General features: G+C 40.4%; 1 protein-coding gene across 1 annotated transcript in view; it reads right to left on the bottom strand.

Annotated features, from left to right (window-relative positions):
* cdh13 (cadherin 13, H-cadherin (heart)) overlaps window positions 1-22848 on the bottom strand; it is a 1093774-nt gene that overhangs the window by 46228 nt on the left and 1024698 nt on the right. The window contains exon 11 of the mRNA XM_060837989.1: window positions 6007-6149. Within this exon, the coding sequence (XP_060693972.1) occupies window positions 6007-6149 (143 nt within the window). The remainder of the gene's footprint in view (window positions 1-6006; window positions 6150-22848) is intronic.

Genomic DNA, 22848 nt, shown 5'->3' on the forward strand with positions numbered 1-22848 from the left:
AAAGAAACCGCTGAAGACCATCTGTTATCTCCTTCACTGAAACTCAGAAGCCTTTCTGTGAATATACTGCAGCAATTGCAGGTACATTGTACAGGGGCACTAAGGCAGAACAAAAAACAGAGAAGACAGGTACCAGTCAAAACTATGAGACTGATTAGAATCATAGAATCCCTACAGTAGGGAAGCAGGCTATTTGCCCATCAAGTCCACACCAATCTTCCAAAAGCCAACCTGTCCTATCCCTGTAATCCTGCATTTCCATGGCTAATCTACCTAGCCTGCTCATCCCTGAAGACTATAGCTAATTTAGCATGACCAATCCACCTAACCTGCACATCGTTGGACTGTCAGAGAAACCAGAGCACCCAGAGGAAATCTACGCAGACATGGGAAGAAATTGCAAACTCCACACAACCAGTCGCCCAAGGTTGGAATCAAATCTGGATCCCTGGCAGCTGTGAGGCAGCAGTGCTAACCACTGAGCAACCATGCCGCCAATTAGGTAACCTTTGAATACAATGAGGATTGGTTTGATTTTTAAATTTGTTTTGAACATAAGAAAGCCAACAATTTTTGGCAAAGCTGTGTTACCACTTTGCTCACTGGTCCTCTTTGAACAGAGCGGCTCAGTGACTCCCTTACATAACATTGGAGGAAAGATTGTAAATATCACCTACTCCTGTGTGGAAGGAGCACAACATAGCAAAGGTCATCACCATCATGTAACTTCAAGGCCACTGACAACAGAATCACTGTCCTGTTCTAAGGGAGCAAACTGTGGCTACAGTTGGTGGAAGAGTTAAGTTTGGGAATTCTTATTGAAGTGTAGATGTTGCACATATATTTTTGCACTGACATTCTTCTTCAATTTCCTTCTCCCTCTTCCAGCACTTATCTTTCTCTGAATGCCATCTGTTTTTTTTCCCTACAAGCATTCTGTATTCTATGTTTCGGAGCAACTGGTCTATGCAGAATCTTGAAGTCTCCCAAAATTCCTGAACACCAACCAGACCATATCCTGTACAGATCAACAATATGAAATGATAATAGAAAGAAGTAAACATAGAACATAGAACATAGAACATTACAGCGCAGTACAGATCCTTCGGCCCTCGATGTTGCGCCGCCCTGTCATACTAATCTGAAGCCCATCCCACCTACACTATTCCATGTACATCCATATGCCTGTTCAATGACGACTTAAATGCACTTAAACTTGGTGAATCTACCACCGTTGCAGGCAAAGCATTCTATACCCTTACTACTTGTGGGCGGCACGGTGGCACAGTGGTTAGCACTGCTGCCTCACAGCGCCTGTAGACCCGGGTTCAATTCCCGACTCAGGCGACTGACTGTGTGGAGTTTGCACGTTCTCCCCGTGTCTGCGTGGGTTTCCTCCGGGTGCTCCGGTTTCCTCCCACAGTCACAAAGATGTGCGGGTCAGGTGAATTGGCCATGCTAAATTGCCCGTAGTGTTAGGTAAGGGATAAATGTAGGGGTATGGGTGGGTTGCGCTTCGGCGGGTCGGTGTGGACTTGTTGGGCCGAAGGGCCTGTTTCCACACTGTAAGTCTAATCTAATCTACTCTCTGAGTAAAGAATCTACCTCTGACATCTGTCTTATACCTATCTCCCCTCCCTTTAAAAGTTGTGTCCCCCAGTGTTTTCCGTCCCCATACTTGGAAAAAGGCTCTCCCTGTCCACCCTATCTAACCCTCTGATTATCTTGTATGTCTCTATTAAGTCATCTCTCAACCTTCTTCTCTCTAATGAGAACAGCCTCAAGGCCCTTAGCCTTTCCTCATAAGACATTCCTTCCATACCAGGCATCATCCTAGTAAATCTCCTCTGCATCCTTTCCAAAGCTTCCACATCCTTCTTATAATGCAGTGACCAGAACTGTACACAATACTCCAAATGTAGACGTACCAGAGCTTCATACAGCTGCAGCATAACCTCCTGGTTCTGGAACTTAATCCCTTTATTAATAAAGGCCAAGACACTGTTTGCCTTCTTAACAACCCTGTCAATCTGGGTGGCAACTTTCAGGGATCTGTGTACATGGACACCGGGATCTCTCTGCTCATCTGCACTCCCAAGAATCTTACCATTAGCCCAGTACTGTGCATTCCGATTACTCCGTCCAAAGTGTACCACCTCACACTTGTCCACATTAAGCTCCATTTGCCACCTCTCAGGCCAGTTCTGCATCCTATCTATGTCTCTCTGCAACCTACTACATCCTCCGTCACTATCCACAACTCCACTGACCTTAGTGCCGTCCGCAAATTTACTAACCCACCCTTCTAAGCCCTATTGAAGCAATACCCAGAAAAAAAACAGTTGATTATCTTTTGAAATTGCAATCCTGTGCTGTTTGAACCTGTATGAAGAGGGGGTATTACCTCAAGCACTGTGCTCCAAAATGGCTTCCTCAACACATTTCCGATGACCAGCCACTGCACCTGAGCTATACCACAACATCTGCTCAACTGAACTCAAAAGTGCACGCGGATCACATGGATGTCATTGTAGAGATTAAATAGTTTCCTTAATGTGCAATCAACAGATCAGAACTTTGCAATATTCACAATCTGTAATCTTTGAGACTTTCTTGGCAATATTCCAATTCTACAATTTATTGTTGCAACTGTATTTCAAAGACATAATTTATGTGGTAACAAAGATTAGTGATTTTGATGTAAATGTAAAGGAATCAGTTGAAGTTAAACAGTTATTTAAGAGATCATTATTAAGAATAAAAGACATTATATCAAGAGATTATTTTCCCTGTGAAATTGTTGCTTCATCTAGTCCTTTTATTCCTATTAGTCACCAGCAATGTGACTACTGTCGAAAGTACACTCTATTTTGTCGAATTACTCTATTTTGTTCCACACAAAGTATTTAATGGCACACTATATCAAAAACATTTGCTTCGCATTTGCTGTAAAGTGGTTCAAGGTATCTGTGGAATAAAATGTGATCTTTTTAACTCCAATCTCCCAAGTGTTCATTCATTTTATAAACTTTATCAGAGATATTAATGCTGACATTATAATCAATTCTTAACTTTTCAGTCAGCAAATATAATATCAATTTGGAATTAAAAAGTTGTTAAAGTACTATGTGAAGAATACCTTTGCAACATCTCAAAATGGTTGCAAATTCCTTTGATTCTAGCATTGAGATATTTTAGCTTGTGCATCGCTACAAAAATCATAATGATAAGCCATTACCACTTCTATAATTTATTGAATAAGATAACTAAGTGGAGTGTTTATAGCAGAAGGAACATATCAGCTACATTCAACCATAATAGAATGAAATCACGTAATTGTTGACAGCAGTATTTTTACAAACAACTCAAGTGCGCAAGTTCAGAGGCAAGGCAGTCATTATGATATCCGATATCTACAATCTACGGGAAGTGAAAATGTTAAGAAACAAGGCTGCTCTTGTTTGGTGAACAAGAGATTATGAAGCAATTTAATTGAATTTTTAAGGTTATAGAGGCACTGATAAAACCAATGATTATTTTGTTGCACTTTTGTACATATATTATTATCTTTACCAGTTCCACAAGTATATTGTAAAGGTTTTTCTATGATGTGAGTAGTGCTTTCAGAACAGATGTATCAAACTGTCCACTGGGAAAAAGGCCCAAAATACGCAGTGGCACAAGTTAAATATTAGTGAGTTAATCTGAATTAAGAAACACATTTTATACATAAGAAGCACATTTATGGTGTAGGTTATTTAGGAAAAAAAACACTATTGAAATGAACAATGTAATTGGATTAAACAGGCAATTATCAATTATTTTCATAGGAAAATGCAGGTTGATACAACTATTATTCATGAGTAGGAGACAAGTTCGTTGGAAGCAAATAGTCATTCTCTATTCTGAGAATTCTTTATTTCCACTTCAGCTAACCTCATGCTTTTTTGTGCATTAGTCAGAATGACCTTTCTCTTAAAACACATGGAATTTTCAATAGAAATTTAACCCCTCATTGCCGTTGACTTATTTTTTCTCTTCCTTTCTAATATCATTGGCTCTTTTAATTCTCCCATTTCAAGTATTCTGCTCTCCAAATACTTGACCTCCCTGCTGTCCTACAACCAGTCTTGGTTTAACCCCACTTAAATAAGTATACAGCTTTTCTTTGCCTCTTTATTGGCATCTTGTTAAAGCTCTACCTAGGCATTTACATTGCCTTCTTAAAAACTGCAAAACAAATTGTCCCTTCCGACTCTCTTGGGGGCTGCAGAGAGAGAATGTCCATATGATGTAGGTTGATCCACAATGCAATGAAGGGAGAGAATTCCAAAATTTTAGCACAACAACAGTGAAGGAACGGGGACATATTTCCAAGTCAGGATGATGAATGGCTTGGAGTGGAAGTTGTAGGTGATGGTGTAGGTGTTGCCCTTGTTCTCCTAGATGGTGTTGCACAGGATTTGAAAGGTGCTGTCAAAGGAGTCTTAATGAAATTCTCCAATGCATTCTAAAGATTGTACATGCTGCTGCCACTGAGCGTCGGTGCTGGAGAGCGTGAATGTTTGTGGATATGGTATCAATCAAGTGGGCTGCTTTGTCCTGAATGGTGTCAAGATACTTGAGTGTGGTTGGAGCTGCTCTCATCCAGGCAAGTGGGGAGTATCTCATCCCACTCCTAATGTGTGCCTCGAGGATAATAGATAGATTTTGAGAAATCAGCGAGTTGTTGCAGGATTCCTAGCCTCTAACTTGCTTTTGCTTTTGTATTCTCAACAGTTAGATAGCTAGTCCAATTCAGTTTCTGGTCAGTGGTAACCCCCAAAATTCTGTTCGTGTTGTATGGTAATAGCGTTGAATGTTAAGTGCCGATTGTTCGATTCTCTCGTTGGTGATTACCTAGCATTTGTGTGGCACGTATGTGGCTTGCCACTTGTCAATCCAACTCTGAGTATTGTCCAGATCGTGATGCATTTGGACAGAGACTGCTTCAGTATCTGAGGAGTTGCAAATGGTGCGGAACACTGTGCAATCATCAGCAAACATCCCCATCAATGAAGCAGCTTGGGTCTATGATACTGCCCTGTGGAACTTCTAAAGAGATGTTCTGGAACAGAGATGACTGACCTCTAACAATCACAACCATGTTCCTTTCTGCCAGGTGTAACTCCAACCAGCAGAGAGTTTTCCCTGATTTCCATTGAACCCAGTTTTGCCAGAGCTCCTTGTTACCATACTTGATCAAATACAGCCTTGATGTCAAAGGCAATCACTTTCCTTCAGTAACCTCCTGGGGCTGAGGAAATTTTCATCTTATGGCCATAACTTTCTTTCTTTGTGCTTGGTCTAACTCCACTTGATACTACACTCATACAAGTCTTGCGATGACGTCAAGTCACTTTCTCATCAAGTCTTGAGATCAGCTTTGCTGCCCGCATTTGCAGCAAGTTTCTAAAGCTGAGTATTTCTGTCAGACACAAAACTGAGTACCAGCTTATTGATGAGTAATGGTGGTCATTGATGAGTATTGCTTCAGAACACTACAGACAGTACAGTCCATCACTTGGTTATGTGATTGTCTGTAGACTGATTGGCCGAAATGGATTTGACCTAATTTTTGTGGACAGCACATTTCTAGGCAATGTTTTACAGTGCCAGGGAGATGCCAGGTTGCAGCTGTACAGAACTAGCTCAGATGCGAACATGGCTAGTTCTGGAGCACATGTCATCACAATTATCAGAATGTTGTCAGATACAACAGCCTGTGTTGTATTCAGTGTGCTGAAACCTACTGTCTTTTGGAAAACAATAAGAAATGTGGTTCAACAAAATATATATTGGTGTTAACTGCTTTACACCAGTTTGCATAGGTTGTCTTATGCACTCAGAGAAATGTTACCAAGTCCACCATGGGAGCATCATAACATAATAAAGCATAGATACATTTCCAACACAGGTTGCTTAGAAGGGAAACAGTAGCTAGAAGATATTTTTATTTTTACATACCATTATCAATTGCAAGGTATAAGGATGTGTATTGACTGTTGTGGACATGAGGAGATTCTCGATCCAGGGCAGCTTTGGTTGTAACTGTGCCATTTGCAGGATTGATAGTCAGCCAGCCAGCAAGATCCTGAAACTGTGCAAACCTGAAAAAGGCAATATGTCAATGCCATTATTTTGCAGATATATTTTAAAAGGACAGAGACACATATTAAATACTTAAATCTAAGTGACAATAGTTGAAATTTCCCCTGTGAGTTCCCAAGTGTCCTCTCCCCTCATTCTTATCTCTGCTTGTTTCTGAGCTATTAACGCACAGTGTTATCTAAACCATGCAATGCATGTTAAACCATATCTATAACCTTTTAGTTACTTTTTGTACCCAAAGCAATTATATTTGAACTTGGAACTCATGAGAAAAAACAAAGTGAACAGAAAAGGGAACCAGCACAAAGTCGTCTGTCAATTTTGTGTTCAGAAAATTAATCCAACTGTATCCAAGCCTTTAAGCCCGCGGAATTGCAATAGTTGCAAATTGGCAATGATTTATCTAAGTTATGAGTGTGCTATTGGTATGCACTAGTAATACTATACAACATACTGCAGCAATTTATGACCTTGCCTATGTCATTGGTTAACACTGTTTGCATTAGGTTTGCTCACACAACAGAATCATGAAGATCCGTTTATCTGAGCAACACCTAAGATGCATTTCCAAAGAAAAAGAGAGTTTCCTTTTATTGTGTATTCCAAATTATGCAAACACTTTGAACCATACCATTTGGCTGTTAATAAAACAGTCTGCTATTTCTAATATCCTGTTGACATTTAGAAAACAATGACCAATTCTAGTTATGGAATAAAAAAAATGATAACATGCCTTACTGCGCTCATTTCCAGTTAAACAGATTTTAATCTAGCGTTGTAAAGCAATGTTATTCTACTGATCAGCATCAAGGATACAGAGAAAGGCTGAACAGATTTTATTCTTGTGAGAAAGTTGAACATTTTGGATGAACACGTTGTTAACTTCTGAGTCAGAAGGTTATGAATTCAAGTTGTGCACTAGAAATTTAAGCATATTATGTAATTTCAAAAGAATGAAAATGTTGGAGAAATTCTGCTGATCTGGTAGCAGCTGTTGCGAGAGAAACAGCTAATGTTCTGAGTCCAATGTGGTATTTTTTCAGAACAGGTGAAATGTTCAACACAGATTTTCCAATGGTCAGACAGTTATTATTCCAGAATAGATGTGAGTTGTGCTTGGAGTTCTCATTGTGGCAGATTCTGAAGGGATTGTCCTGTGGAAACTTCCTGGAACCCACAAAGTTTCAATTTAAATTGGAGACTTCAGAAGTTCTGATGGAAGTAACTGAAATAGTTACTCAGGGAATGTTTTATTTTTAAATACCCAGTGTAACTCCTGAGCAATGTGGAGGGAAGATGATGGCTAAGTAGTATCATTGCGAGACTATTAATCCAGAAACTAAGCGAATGTTCTGGGGACCCGAGTTCAATTTGAAATTTGAATTCAATAATAAAAAGTCGGGAATTAAGAATCTACTGATGACCATAAAACCATTGTCAATTGTTGGAAAACCCCATCTGGTGGACTAATGCCCATCAGAGGGAAGACATCTGCCATCCTCACCTTGTATGGCCTACATGTGACTCCAATTTCATAACAATATGATTGACCCTCAATTGCCCTCAAGTAATGGCCAAGTAAGCCATTCAGTTGTACCAACCGTTACAAAATCTCAAAGAAATGAAACTGGATAATCACCTCTCATCGATCGAAGCACTGTCAAAGGGCATGGAGGGTGGCACGGTGGCACAGTGCCTCACAGCGCCAGAGACCCGGGTTCAATTCCCGCCTCTGGCGACTTTCTGTGTGGAGTTTGCACATTATCCCTGTGTCTGCGTGCTCCGGTTTCCTCCCACAATCCAAAAATGTGCAGGTTAGGTGAATTGGCCATGCTAAATTGCCCGTAGTGTTAGGTGAAGAGGTAAATGTAGGGGAATGGGTCTGGGTGGGTTGCGCTTCGGTGGGTTGGTGTGGACTTGTTGGGCTGAAGGGCCTGTTTCCACACTGTAAGTAATGTAATCTAATCTAATACCATGCAAGAACTGTAAAAAATACTACATAGGATAAACTAGCAGGAAACTTGCCACCAAGATACGTGAACACCAACTGGCCACCAAAAGATATGTCCCACTATCACTAGTTCCTATACATACAGACAAAGAAGGACACCACATTGGGACAACACACACATCCTAGGACAGGCAAAACAAAGACATGCACAAGATTACTTACAGGCATGGCATTCTAACCGAACTTCCTCAGTAAACACATCGATTTAGACCCTATCTACGTTCCCTTTAGAAAAAGAACCGGAAATGGCATCACCCACCTTAAGAAACCAAAACCTATAAATATAGAGGCGAGACATACCACCAGAGAATCTCACTGATGATGTTACCTAGTATGGTGACGATACATCTGAAAACAAACCTTCAAGCTCAGCGAGCTAACTTACAGACTTATCATCAACCTGAGCTACAAATCTTCTCAAAAATCTCTAAAAGGTTTATAAAATCATGAGGATATGGATAGAGTAAACACACAAGGTCATTTCTCTAGGGTTGAGGAATCCAAAACTAGAGAGCATATTTTAATGTGACGAGGAAAGATTTAAAATGGACCTACGGGGCAATCTTTTCATGTAGCATGTGGTATTTGTATGGGATGAGCTGCCAGAGGAAGTGGTGGAGCCTGGTACACTTACAGCATTTAAAAGACATCTGGATGGGTACATGAATAGGAAGGATTTAGGGGGATTTGGGCCAAATGCTAGCAAATAGGGTATCTGGTTGGTATGGATGTATTGGACCAGTTGGATCTGTTTTTGTGCTGTTTTTCTCTGTAACTCTATAACAAGCCACGCTCTCTTTTCACAGCAATGAGCTGTGCCATATTCTGAAATGTTAAGGTCCTGACAGTCATCTTCACAGCTGATGTCAAGTGTGAGTACATTAAGTAAGTGTGATGTTAAGGTGCTGAGTGGGTAGAAGCTAAGTAGAGTGCCAGGTGGGGAGGGTTAGTGTGCCAGGAATAGGATGCTAAATGAGTAGTGGGTATGATATTAGACTAGAAGGATGCCAGCTGGGGAGGAGGCCACGTGCCAGGAAGGTCAGGTACTAGATGAGTCAGGGATAGCGTGGAAGGTGACAGGTTAAGTGATGTATGTCTAGTGCAAATTTTAATGGATGGGAGAAATTGGGTCAGGCAGAGAGGTAAAGTATCATATCTGGCCATTTGTGTCTGGCAGTGGAGGGGTAGGATAGAGGAGAGTGGTTGGGTCGGGTCCAAGTTAGGGTTACGGTTTGGGTTAGATCAGATTGGGTCTTGTGGAGCTGTGGGGGTGGGGCTAGTGGGAAAAGTGGTGGTCAGGCCTGGTCAGGTCAGGCCCAGGGGGATTGGTCTGGTTGCTTTAGGGCCTGGTCCAAACCAGGCCACAATAGGGAAGGGGTATTTGAGGGTCTCATTGTGGGATCAGATCAAGATCTGGAAGTTTGGGTCTCAGGGATGTGTAGTTGGGGATATATGAGGTAAGTCTGGGATCAGTTTAGTTGTTACTTTTTAAATTCAGTTTGTGGGATGTGGGCGCACGACTATGGCAGACTATTGCTTGCCTCATCTGTGAGGCAGCTCTCCCAATTTTAGCATTAGCCCCAGATGTTCATAAAGTGGTCTTTGCAGGGTCGACATGGCTGTTTCTGCCATTGTCATTTCCAGTGCTTCGGTCGATGAGAGGTGATTATCCAGTTTCATTTCTTGTGAGTCTGGGCCAGAGGCCAGTGCGTGGAGGCCGTAAGGTGTCGTGTTCTGAAGTTTAGTAGGTATGGACTCAGTGAAAAGGACTATAATTTGAGTACTTCGCAAAGATACTTTTATTCTTAATCTGGACTTTGTGTCAGATGAGTACCTTTTAAAATTTGTATTCCTATGTAAATTTTTTTTTAACTCTTTCAATTCTGGAACAAACACTTAAAGTATTTGTACCTAGATACCCAGTACCGAAGATAGCGCCAAAGTGGCAACATTAAAAAATTTTTCACTGCACTCACATGCACATGACAATAAAGGCTATTCTGTTCTATTCTAAAGCAGGGTCTGTGAAAGTTTGTTATTCCTTGGTAAATTCAGCCTTTTGCTTTTTTTTAGATCTCCAGCATCCATCATATTCCTCTTTTGTTTAGTATTTGTCAATATAAACCAGATTGACATTCTTGTGCAATACTGAGTAGATGCTTCATGGCCAGAAGTATTGTCTTGTGGACAGGATATTAAACCTGCCCTGGTCTGCCTTCTCAGGAGGACGTAAGAAGTTCTATGACATTATCTAATGAAAAGCAGAGAAATTCTCCATGGTTCACTGGCCTCTTTGTAGCCCATCAAGAATAGATTATCTGATCATCTCTTCCTGTGTTTGGGAGCATACTAAGTTCATATTGAATGTTGTTATAGCAGTGATCACACTTCACAGTGACTCAAAAGGACACTCAGAGCGGATACCTGCACTACACTGTCTTACCACAATGTTATTATAGTGATGTATCCGTCCCTTGAGATTTTTTCCCCTGCCCAGCATGATGACAAGGCTGAAAAAAGGCCTTTATTAAAATTAAGAACCTCTATCTCACTGACATGGCTTTATTCCAGATTGCATCCAATAATCTGCTCTGAACATTCCGTTCATAATTAACAATAACAAATTCCATCACAGAAGCTGAGACAATACATAACATTCTAAAAGAATGACCAAATTAAACAATCCACAACATTCTAAGAAAAAAATCAATTTATCCTGTCTTCCAAAGGACTCTTGATCAAATTTTACTGAAATTTTCCAATTAGATTCTCAAATACATTGTTAACAAATAGACTAATGATCTGAAAATATTACCTTCACCTACCTTCAATAGAGGAGTTAACAATTCTTTATGTGAAAAGCAAGACACCTTGAGGTCAATAATGCTATGTTAAGAGACATCTTTCTTTCTTAATATGGTGCATAAATAATTAAATGGGCCTGGGAGTTACAGGTAACATCGCAGAAGTGCCTTCAAATATTCACCAAGATAAATAAGTGACGTTGATGGAAATTATGGCAAGGAGAAACAGAAACATAGAAAATACATTACCTCTAAAGCTTAGCATCCATGCTTTGGGAAGATTCTAGAATTTGTTTAATTGAATGTTTGGTGTTCGTAAGGTATCTTTTGAACAGAATGAAAGTAATAAACCAATTGCTGTCAATTTATCATAAACTGGTTATGATATATCTTTAATGAATATAGATTGAGAGAAAAACATCCCTATTGGCAATTTGATGTTATTTTCTCCATACCAGTTCATACGGCAGTACACAGTGCATTACTGGAAGGTCAATATGTGGCAGTTCTAGTCAAGCTGTGCTTGATAAATTAAAGCTGTCACTGGCATGATGTAAGGATCCTGTGCATGCCTTAAAACGATATGCATCACATGACTAAAAACCCATAATGGGCCAAAAACCTTCTAGCGCTTCTCCAGCCACAAGAACCATTTAATATTTTGCCAATGTATTTTATGAAAATGGCACAGATATGAAAACTATGAAATATGATTTTGGTGGTTATAGGAAAGATCATTTACGTTATTTTATGGGGTCAAATATTGGAAACTCAAAGCATGACAAATTCCAATAGCTTATTATTGCAATGTGTCAGGGCTAATTGTACAATATCATCGTTGAAAGAAAGTATGAGCACTGTTCATTTGTAATAATTGTAGTTGTTGTTTGCAGAATATAATTTTTTACTAATTGTAATGCATTTGAAGACTATTCCATTTCTACAATGGTATACTTTCACTTGGCTACTCACCAGTTGTCAGAAGTAACAATTACATGAAGTAATGTTCAATCTTTTTTTGTCTCTAGGAAATGTAGGCGTAACTCAGGCTGTAGCATTTCATGATGGAAGGTAAAGGGAGATGCACCATTTTAACTGACATTTTGTACTCCTCCTACCTCTTTCCATATTTCATGTCTTCATCCACCTGCCATGACTTAGAAATTAAAGCTTCCAAGATGCATTGCCTCACTAAACATTACAGATGTTCTAAAATGACCTCTACCAGAATGTGCTGCAATTTATGACCAGCAGCAGTCTGGTTTCCCAACCAGCCTGTATTCTTCTGCTGCTGAAATTGGAATTGTGGATGTGACACCAGATCCATGCTCCATCTACTCTTTTATGTTCCCATTAAACTCCATGCAAACCTGAATCAGGAGCACAAAATCCAAACCTTTATCAAATTGCTGTATTTCTCTTTTATGCAATCTCAGTTCAATTATTTGGTATGGAACACTTACTCTGTTCTGCCGTCATTTTTAACTGTTGTTCCAAATTAATTTGAATTTAATCTATAAAATCCATATTTATTTTGGAAACCTTTCCACGATAAATTTCAATGTCCAGATTAGTAATGAAAATTTCCCATATAAACGCGTAACATAATAATAAGGTTTATCACCTGTGCAAACTGCATTAAAATCACTGGCAAAAAATGCAATTGCAGTGTCAGAGATTTACATAGGTGATAATTGTACATAAAGGAATAATAGGAAAAAAGAATGTATTACATCAAAATTGTGGGGGAAAAAATTACATCTGTATATCTCGTCCAATCTGTTGAGTAATCCCATGTTTTATTTCTGATTTGGCATGAAGCATGGCCCAGGAATTTGGAAATATCTGTTCTGGGTTGAATATATATGCTGTCACTGATGGCAAGGCCCAAGAGACCTTGGGTCTTGGACCTCCTTACATGGCATAGACATGGCATGGAAACCTTATCCCATCCAACTACCCCTCGGGCAGGTACATTTTAAAAGCTTATCCTGTACGTATAAAGTGAGAAATGACTGGGAGTTAGGTAGTCTTGAAATCAAGTCATCCATTAAGTAATAGACCCCTTATTTGTGTGTGTAGGGGTATAATACCTCTTTGAAGTATACCTAAGACAGCAAACATTTTTCTTTTGTTATTGTATTGGCTGATGCCTTTCTTGCTAGAAATATGGAAACAATTGCTGCCTGACAAATGGTAGCTAATGGTTCAGTTAGTGGCCAAAATAATATTCCTTAAACAAAATTCTTCTGTTATATTTTTGTCACTTTTTTTTGTGAACTTGTCACAATAAGGGGTATCTGAGCACATTACAATAGAAACCCTTCCAGAAACAGTGACGTAGTTTTACCCTTAGTTCCTTAACCTCGGTGGCTAAGAACTACCTGATTCAAGTTTTCATGCTTGCCCCTGGCCCATTTATCCCGCTGACCTTCAACCTCATTTTGGGTGGCCTGGTGGCTGAGTGGTTAGCACTGCTGCCTCGCAGTGCCAGGGATCTGTCTGTGTGGAGTTTGCACATTCTCCCACTGTCTACATGGGTTTCCTCAGAGTGCTCTGGTTCCTTCCCATAGTCCAAAGCTGTGTAGGTTATGTGGAAGGGCCATGCTAAATTGCCCACAGTGTCCAGAGATGTGCAGGCTAGGTGAATTATAAATGGGAAATGCAGGGTTATAAGAATAGGGTAGGGGGTTGGGTCTGAGTGGGATGCTCTTTGGAGGGTTGGTATGGACTCGATGGGCCTAATGGCTTACTTCCATACTGTAGGCACTCTATAATTCTAACTTAAGATTAGCTAAAGACTGTACTCGTTGTCTGTGCATAATAACATGGGAAACAGATAATTTCACTCTTCTAACAAAGAATAACAATATTGTGCCTTCTGCCATAGGTTAAAGTCCACTGATAAACACGAGAATGGAACCTAACCATACGATATTGATTAGATTAATTTTAACAAGATATCCCAATGCTAGCTTTAAAAGGGCATTAAAAATATCCATGCCCGCATGTCCCTGCTCCAAGTTGGATTGGTAATTTACTTACGGTGCTATCACATTTCTTGAATTTTGCTTCATTCACTTGTAAAAGACATATCTGAAAACACTGAATGTGAGTACAGAGGAAGGTTATGTAATTTACAGTCGTACAAAAATACAGTTGTAAAGATATTCAAAGGACGACATGTTGCAATGAGGATACATTCCATTCTGATCACAATTTTCTGAAAATCTTGAATTATGACATTTCACAGTAAGATTGGGGTGTTTTTTTAAGCACTGATCTGGATTTTCTTCATAAATACTGGGTGATACAGGGGTGGAAAATCAAGAGAAATAGAGCGAGATCAACTCACACCTAAAATGATCTTTGGAATTTATTTTCATTTCTCCCTTTAAATTGGTGCATACAATCCAGTTCTAAATTACTATCTAAATGCAAGTGACAGTCAGAAGCCACTTCTCTCAGTTTACCTCAACAAACAATTCCTATTAGCACACTTAAAGGGATTCTTCGACTGCTTTCCTAAGCTGACCAATAGGAGACATATTCATTTCCTTTGTCTTCTTGATGCATCTAAAGAGCTGCAATAAATGAACTATTACCCTGCCTGTGATAATCCACTATTACACTAAAGGACACATAATGCTGGATTCTGAATGCTGGAGGCAGACTTAATTACATATACATTTTGACTCAACAAATTGGGACAGCCACTCCCTGCTTCCTGTGATAAACCAAACCGTTGAGGGAAATCAAGACTGTTTCTAATTAATGTTACAATTTTTATGGCACCCTTGTTATATAAAGTTGGCAAGATATGTTTGACAGAATTTGATTGATTACACTGGAGTAATTTATATTCATTTAATCCTAAACATAATCTTATTGTTTAGGGCTAGTTCCCCAGCCAGTTGCTATCTTGCTAATTGCATAAATCCATATTGATATAAACAACTTGGAATTGAGTTGAAGATAAATAAGCAAGCATAGAAAACAACATTTCAAGTTTTGTCACTGTTTGACAGTAATCATGGAATAATTAGCAAAACTGGTTCAGCTTTAAGCACTGAAGGTTAATGTACTTCTAGTACACTGTAACCCACGTATGATTTAGTATACTTCAATGAAATGAGATGCCCAACAGGATAAACTGTGTTCCTCTCTGATAAATTGCTGTGTTCTCCAGTGCATAAAAATCATTGTTGGCATTTGTAAGTTCTGCTTTTGGCATTTTGAGTAAACTGTGTCTTGGCTTTTCACTTCATATTAAAATTGGATTCTGAAGGCCAGACAATCCATGCCAGGTGCAAAGAAAAGGAAAAGGTAATTCTCATACTAAATTAAGATGTGTGTGAATAAATCTCTAAATGTGGCTATCATTTGGTCCATACTTTGTGAGAGTTAATGTTTTTTTTCTTTTTTTCAATGTTCAATCAAATCTTGTTCACCATGTTACGTTCAATCAGCAACACTCTCACCTGAGTCACAGCATTCTCGGTGCAACCTCCACACAAAGACACGAGCACAATCAAGGCAAGCACTTCTGTGCAGTAAAGAGGGAGTGCTACACTGTTGGAGATGCTGGCTTTTGGATATGATGTCAAACCAAGACTGCATCTACGCTTTTAGATGGATGCAAATTCTACTTCAAAGAAGATCACAGGAGGGTGTCCGGCCAACATTTATCTCTGAGTCAAGATCACAAAATGTTTATCCCGACTATTGTTCATGCAACATAGCTGTGCACAAATTGGGGTAATGTTTCCTAAATTGTAACAGTGATTACACTACAAAAGTACTCTCTAAAGTGCTTAAGGATGCTTAGTAGTTATGATTGGTGCTGTACAAAAGTAAGTAGTTGCACTGCTCCTGCTTTTCTGCAGCAAAATGCATTTTGACATTTCTGACAGGGTCTTTTGAACCTGGCTTTTTCAGGAAGGCACAGCAAACTTTCAGTCGGAGAGTTTCAGTGGGCAACTGACTGTGTCAAAACTGCCAAACTTTCCACATCTCTAGACAGAGTGAATGTTGGAAGGTATTTTCCTTGGCTGAGGTGGGTTGTGGATTGTCATAAAGCATGGGGAAGTGTCTTAGAATAAGGGACAATCTGTTTAGACTGCGATGAGAAGAGATCTCTGTATCCACAGGGCAATGATTTCTTTTAACCTTCAAGTCCTGTGAAAGTTCAGTCATCGAGTAGTTTCGAGATAAAAATACTGAAAGCTTGCTGGACACTAATGACATCAAGGGATATGGAGGTAATTGGGAAAATAGCATGAACATTGACGTTAAGTATAATCTAGACTTGTGAGTGAGCTGGACTGTCAGAATATCTTACTCATGCTTCCATGCTTATAAATGGGCACAAGTAGCTGTGGCACATAGGTAGGGTGATGGGCAGCAAGCAGTAGGAAGATGGGTGGATGGGGTCAGTCAGTTCAAGAACTGTTGCTAGGCCAGGGACATGGGCTAGTCAGGTTGGGTGGCGAGTGTTAGTCTGACATCTCCAGTCAAATGTAGAATCAGAGATTTTTTTAAGGGTCCCAGTGAGCAGGGATTTGCCCGTCAGAAGTTCAAACTTACTGAGCAATTTCCACTACTAGGGGGCCCTGACATATATCTTGGAGTCATAGAGTCATAGAGATGTACAGCATGGAAACAGACCCTTCGGTCCAACCCATCCATGCCGAACAGATATCCCAACCTAATCTAGTCCCACCTGCCAGTACCCAGCCCATATCCCTCCAAACCCTTCCTATTCAAATATCCAACTAGGTGCCTTTTAAATGTTGCAATTGTACCAGCCTCCACCACTTCCTCTGCTGCAAATGTGTTGCTGGTCAAAGCACAGCAGGTCAGGCAGCATCTCAGGAATAGAGAATTCGACGTTTCGGGCTTATGCTCGAAACGTCGAATTCTCTATTCCTGAGATGCTGCCTGACCTGCTGTGCTTTGACCAGCAACACATTTGCAGCTGTGATCTCCAGCATCTGCAGACCTCATTTTTTACTCCACCACTTCCTCTGGCAGCTCATTCCATACCTTCTGTGTGAAAAAGTTGCCCCTTAGGTCTCTTTTATATCTTTCCCCTCTCACCCTAAACCTATGCCCTCTAGTTCTGGACTCCCCCACCCCAGACATTAGACTTCGTCTATTTATCCTATCTTAGTTCATTCCTCCATCTCTGATCATCTGGCAACCAGAGCATCTGGGCCCACATGTATCTTTGTTTAATTTAATGTCACCAAAAAAGCCTTACAGTTCCAATTTTAACTCTCTGCACCCTGGAAGTGGAGTGAAGCCAGTTTAGTGGTGTATAAACCAAAATGGGAAAAAGTGACTATGTCCGACACTATTCAGGTACATCACTTTGCACTTGTTTTATACCTGAGAAGAGGAGTGATGAGGTCCAATTTCATCAACAGCCAAAGGAATACAGTTTGAAAATATGCATGCTTCCATTTTTCTTTGGAACACAGATTTTGGCAAATTAGCAGCGCAAATCCCTTTGCCCAACCTGGTGTAGGCACTGGTCCCACTATCAAGTTTATGGAAAATAATTTTTAAGGAGTCCCTCAGTCCAGTCCAGCCTAGCCACTATGGCAGCATTGCTGGTGAGGCAGATAGCCTGAAACTGATTTGCCAAGTGACTGAGCTGCTGAGGATTTTGCAATCAGTGGTGAAGATCTCTCTAGTTTACTTAGATGTAACTCAAGGATTAATATCTATCAAGCTTGTTCTGGGTGATCTTCATAAAAATTTGATCCAAATTTTGAGAAATTCAATTAAGCATCAAGGTAATGGTGTCACTCTGCATCACAGACGAGCTGTCCAGACAACTGAGCTCATTGCCCCACACACCAGCTGAGGTTACCACGAAGAACTCTCTTGAGGCATCATGACCGTCTGGTTGAACCACCACCAGTCACCTCCCTGTCTTTCTCCAAAGAAGGAGCAGCCCTATTGTCCAGTTGGACTATGGTGACTTTATCTTTAATGGCATCGTAACAATTAAGATGTAATTCCCAATTATGCTATATTTGTACATAAGTAAGAAAATATAATCAAGGTACTTTGAATTTTAATCAAAATAATCCTCAGCTGGTATTTAGTTCATTTGTTTACACGAGTCCTGAATGTAACGGAGCTGATCAATGAAGGATCCCAGCCGCAAGTTAAACTATCTAGAGCCGACCTTTCATGTGCATCTGGAATTTGTGTAAACAAGGCAAGAAACAATGCATCTCCCTAACCAACCAATTTGATGAATCGTGAAATGAATAACACATAATGTGAAGCAAGAAGTGTCAGTTAGAACAGTAAATTCAATGTCAAACTTTGTACAGAAGGTGAGATAAAAGGGAGTGGAAGAAAGGAGAGATAAAGACAGAGAACGAGAAAATAGGACAGAAAGCAGCATCAGAAAGAAATTGTTTCATATTCTCCAGATATTGAAGGCTGACAAATGGGATTTGACATTGATAATAGTTAATGGTTATAGCCAAAGAAATTGCTTGGCAGTAATTAGCACCTACAATGCCGACACAAAAGAGCACTGAGATTGAAAGGAAGTTCTAACTTGCTGTACCAAGTTTACTTCATTTTGACAATGCAAACATAGGAACATCACGCCATTCAATATTTCTCACTGGTGAACAGATGTCCAGAAACTTTTCTTGAAAGCTAAGAAAGGAGTGGTTCAACTTAATTGGGAACCATTGTAGTTCTTAACTGCTCATCTGCCCTCATCTGAAATTGCTGTATAATTGGTACATAAATAATGGGAAGTACCATTGAATTCACCATTATTTTTGTGTTAATGGAAAATATAATCAGTTTAACATACAAAACAATGTGGCTTGTTTAAGTAATGGTTAGAGATAAGTTGCATAGAATTGGTCTTGCATTGTTTAATTAGATTAGATTACTTACAGTGTGGAAACAGGCCCTTCGGCCCAACAAGTCCACACCGACCCGCCGAAGCACAACCCACCCATTCCTGTACATTTACCCCTTTTACCTAACACTACGGGCAATTTAGCATGGCCAATCCACCTGACCTGCACATCTTTGGACTGTGGGAGGAAACCGGAGCACCCGGAGGAAACCCACGCAGACACGGGGAGAATGTGCAAACTCTACACAGTCAGTCGCCTGAGTCAGGAACTGAACCCAGGTCTCTGGCGCTGTGAGGCAGCAGTGCTAACCACTGTGCCACCGTGCCACCCAAATGTTTGTTATGGCTAAAATTACCATTCTCATATACAATGAAGATTTCTTGACTAAATAAAGAAAACTCAATTTCACGAGCTTTCAAACAGAATAGGTATTCAAATATTCAAGGGTTGCACTGGAATCCAAGGCTGTTGCTGCTTTAACAATAAATATGTTTTGAATAGTTTATGAGAATAATCTTCAAATAACAGTCTTTACATGAAGAATGCAGTTTTGAATCTGTCAAAGTAATCAGAATTATATTATTCACAGTTAGCATTGCGTCCTCACTGTGTCAATGTCATCACTATAGCAACAATTTAAATTGTTATAATTTGCAACTTCATACTTAGCCTTACCCTTTTTCGAAGACATCAATAACCCATTCCACTAATGTAGGCAAGACAATATTGTTAGCAGGCAAACTTAGAAAATGTGAGACCTTTGTTAGTGATTCATTGCTTTAGCATCTTCTATTTTTTTTAATGTAAATATTGTTTTGCATGTAATAAAAGAAAATCAAGAGAAGAAAAAGTCTTAGAACAGCAAGTATGTTCTGTTCCAATTTGATTTGACTATCAGGAAATTGCAAATATTGTGAATCAGACTGCTTCTGCTTATCTCAAAAGAGAAAACCTTTTTTTTAAAAAATGAAGGCATCTTTTTTAGGTTCCAAGAGATTAATTCTCAACCTCAGCTGCCACAAATATGGTATTGTCAACGTTTTCTGAGGAATACTTTTAAAGAAGACAGACCAGTTGATAAGAAACAACTTACAGCCACAGACTTTTCTCTACTTCCAAGCTTCAACTTGGAGAACCGTGTGGTTGTTTAAAATAAGGCAGACTAAATTACAATATTCAATATTTGAATAAGATCTCATGCAGATTTTGAGGATTAACAATTTGTCCGCTTTGCAAATCTCCTATTTCCCCATTTTTTTAGCAACAACAATCTGTCAGTCTTTTATATTTTCCCTGTTCTTTTCCTGAGTACATATCTATCATTGCACATCATGGAAATAGAGAGGTCCAGGAAAGGGAGGGAGGTGTCTGAGATGCCCTTAACTTAAAGGCAGAGTGGAATGTGTTGGTGAAGGTGATGACCTGTTTAACCTCCTCGTGGGAGCATGAGCTAGTGCCAATACAGTCATCAGTGTGGCAGAGGAAAAGGTGGGGAATAGTGCTGGTGTAACTGGAGCAACAAGGACAGAACCCATCTGGTCCTCACCTTCCCCACCAACCTCCAAGTACATCACTTCAACCTCCATAATTTCTGCCACCTACAAACGGACCCTGCCATCAGAGGTATATTTCCCTCCCCATCTCTATCCGCTTTCCATAAAGACAATCCCCATGCGACTCTCTCGTCAGGTCCATGCCCCCCACCAACCTCCCCCTCCCTCCTGGCACCTTCCACTGGTGGAGTTGCAAAACCTACACCCACACCTCCCCCCTCACCTCCATTCAAGGCCTCAGAGGTTCCTTCCACATCCATCAGAGTTTCACCTGCACTTCCACACATGTCATTTACTGTATCAGTTACTCCCAATGTGGTCTCCTCTACATTGGGGAGACAGGACGTCTACTTGCAGAGCACTTCAGAGAACATCTCTGGGCCATCTGCACCAACCAACCCCACTGCCCTGTGGCCGAACACTTCAAATCCCACTTCCACTCTGCAAAGCAAATGCAGGTCCTGGGCTTCCTTCATTGACAAACCTTAACCACCCACCCCTGGAGGAAGAACGTCTTGTCTCACGCCTCAGGACCCTCCAACCCCTGGCATCAATGTGTATTTCACCAGTTTCCCCTCCCCAACCTTATCCAAGTTCCAACCTTCCTACTCAGCACTGCCCTCATGACCTGTCCTACCTGTCCATCTTTCTTCCCATTAACCGCTCCACTCTCCTCTCCAAACTATCACCATTACTCCCATCTGCATTGACCTATCACACACTCAGCTACCTTCGCCCCAGCCCCACATCTCACCACCCGCTCAGCTCACAGCCTCATTTCTGCTGAAGAGCTTATGCCCGAAGCATCCATTCTCCTGCTCCTCAGATGCTGCCTGACCTGTTTTGCTTTTCCAGCACTACACTCTCGACAATAAGCTCAAGCAACTTATGGACTGCTTTGACACAAAGATCAACGTCGTCCAACAGACTGCCTTTGCTGACCACCCAGAAAAAAATTCCTTCCTCTGACTACCAAGAAAAGAATTCCTGTCACGCTTCCCCCTACACTGCCCCCAAACTATTTTCTTTAATTTTTTTCTCCCATTTCCTCTCATGTCCTCTCCAATCTCACCTTGTCCATGAGATTCAATTCCTGCTCCCAAAATTCTGACAACCCAATTCCCCCTCCTAGTCCCCTTGCCAGATGACAGTGATAACGATTCTCTCCCTAAAGACCTCTTGTGGTGCAGGGAAAGTGTCTGTACTCCTGGACCGAGAGACACGGATTTGAGTCCCACCTGCTGCAGAGGTGTGTAATAACAGGCTGATTAAGAAAAATAGGTTAATTAAAAGAAATTAAAGAAAGAACAACTCTCTTGCTATGTCCCTTTTGTGGTTCAGAATGTAATATCCTTACCCCTGGATCAGGAGGCCTGGGTTCAAATCCTACCTACTCCAGGGGTATACATTAATATTGCTGAACAGGGTGATTAAATAAAACCTACTTCTACCAAGGTTCAATTTCTGCTACAGCACTGAGACAGCTTGATAAAAGTCACAAATAACATTCTGCATGACTATTATACAAAGAAATGATCCCTCCTCATCTTTCTCCATGTATGCAGCTTTGACAGTGTTGATCATAGCATCTTACTTCAACATCAATTCACCATAGCCCAGCTGAATGGACTGTTTCTCACCTTCTGTTCTTATCCATCTACTTACTGCCAGAAACTCACTTGGAGAGTCTTCCCTTCCTGCTTTGCACTATGAATATTGGTGTATCTCAGATACATCTTTGACGACTTTCATTTGCCATCTATGTGCTGCACTTTATCAACACCATCCCAAAAGGCCCCACCTCTAGCTGAGTATGGTCTCTCAACTCTTCCATAGTTGCTAAGTTGTCATATTACATGGCTAATATTTAATCCAGGATGAACAGAAATGTTCTCTAATTAAATATTGTGAAAACTCAAGGTGATGTCTTTGGTCCTCATCCTAAACTTTGCTCACTCATAACTGACTTCATTCCTTTTCCTTGTGCCAGTCTGAGACTCAGTTAGTCAATTCATGACCTTGGTGTCATATCAGGTACATTTCCAACCATACATTCAGTTGGACTATCAGTTTTTGCTTTGATACTATCTGCCTTCACACCATCTCAATTCCTTAGGATGCTGAAGCCTTTATTTACATTGTTATCTTTAGTCTTGGCTTTCCCAATCCATTCTTTTCTGGCCCACCACCATCCAAAGTACTGCTGCATATCTCATAAAACACTTCAAGTCATCTTCTCTCATAATCTCTGTGCTCACTGACTAACATTGGCTCCCAATCAAGCAATGTCCTGATTGAAAAATTCTTATTGTTGTTTTCAAACCCTTCCACATTCTCATCTCTCTCACAACTTGACAATCACACCCTCCTCCATAAATCTCTAGAACTCCCTCCCTTGTTGATTATGTCTTCAATCACCTACAAGGGTC

Source organism: Hemiscyllium ocellatum, chromosome 17, assembly GCF_020745735.1.
Source record: "Hemiscyllium ocellatum isolate sHemOce1 chromosome 17, sHemOce1.pat.X.cur, whole genome shotgun sequence".
Classification (NCBI taxonomy): domain Eukaryota; kingdom Metazoa; phylum Chordata; class Chondrichthyes; order Orectolobiformes; family Hemiscylliidae; genus Hemiscyllium; species Hemiscyllium ocellatum.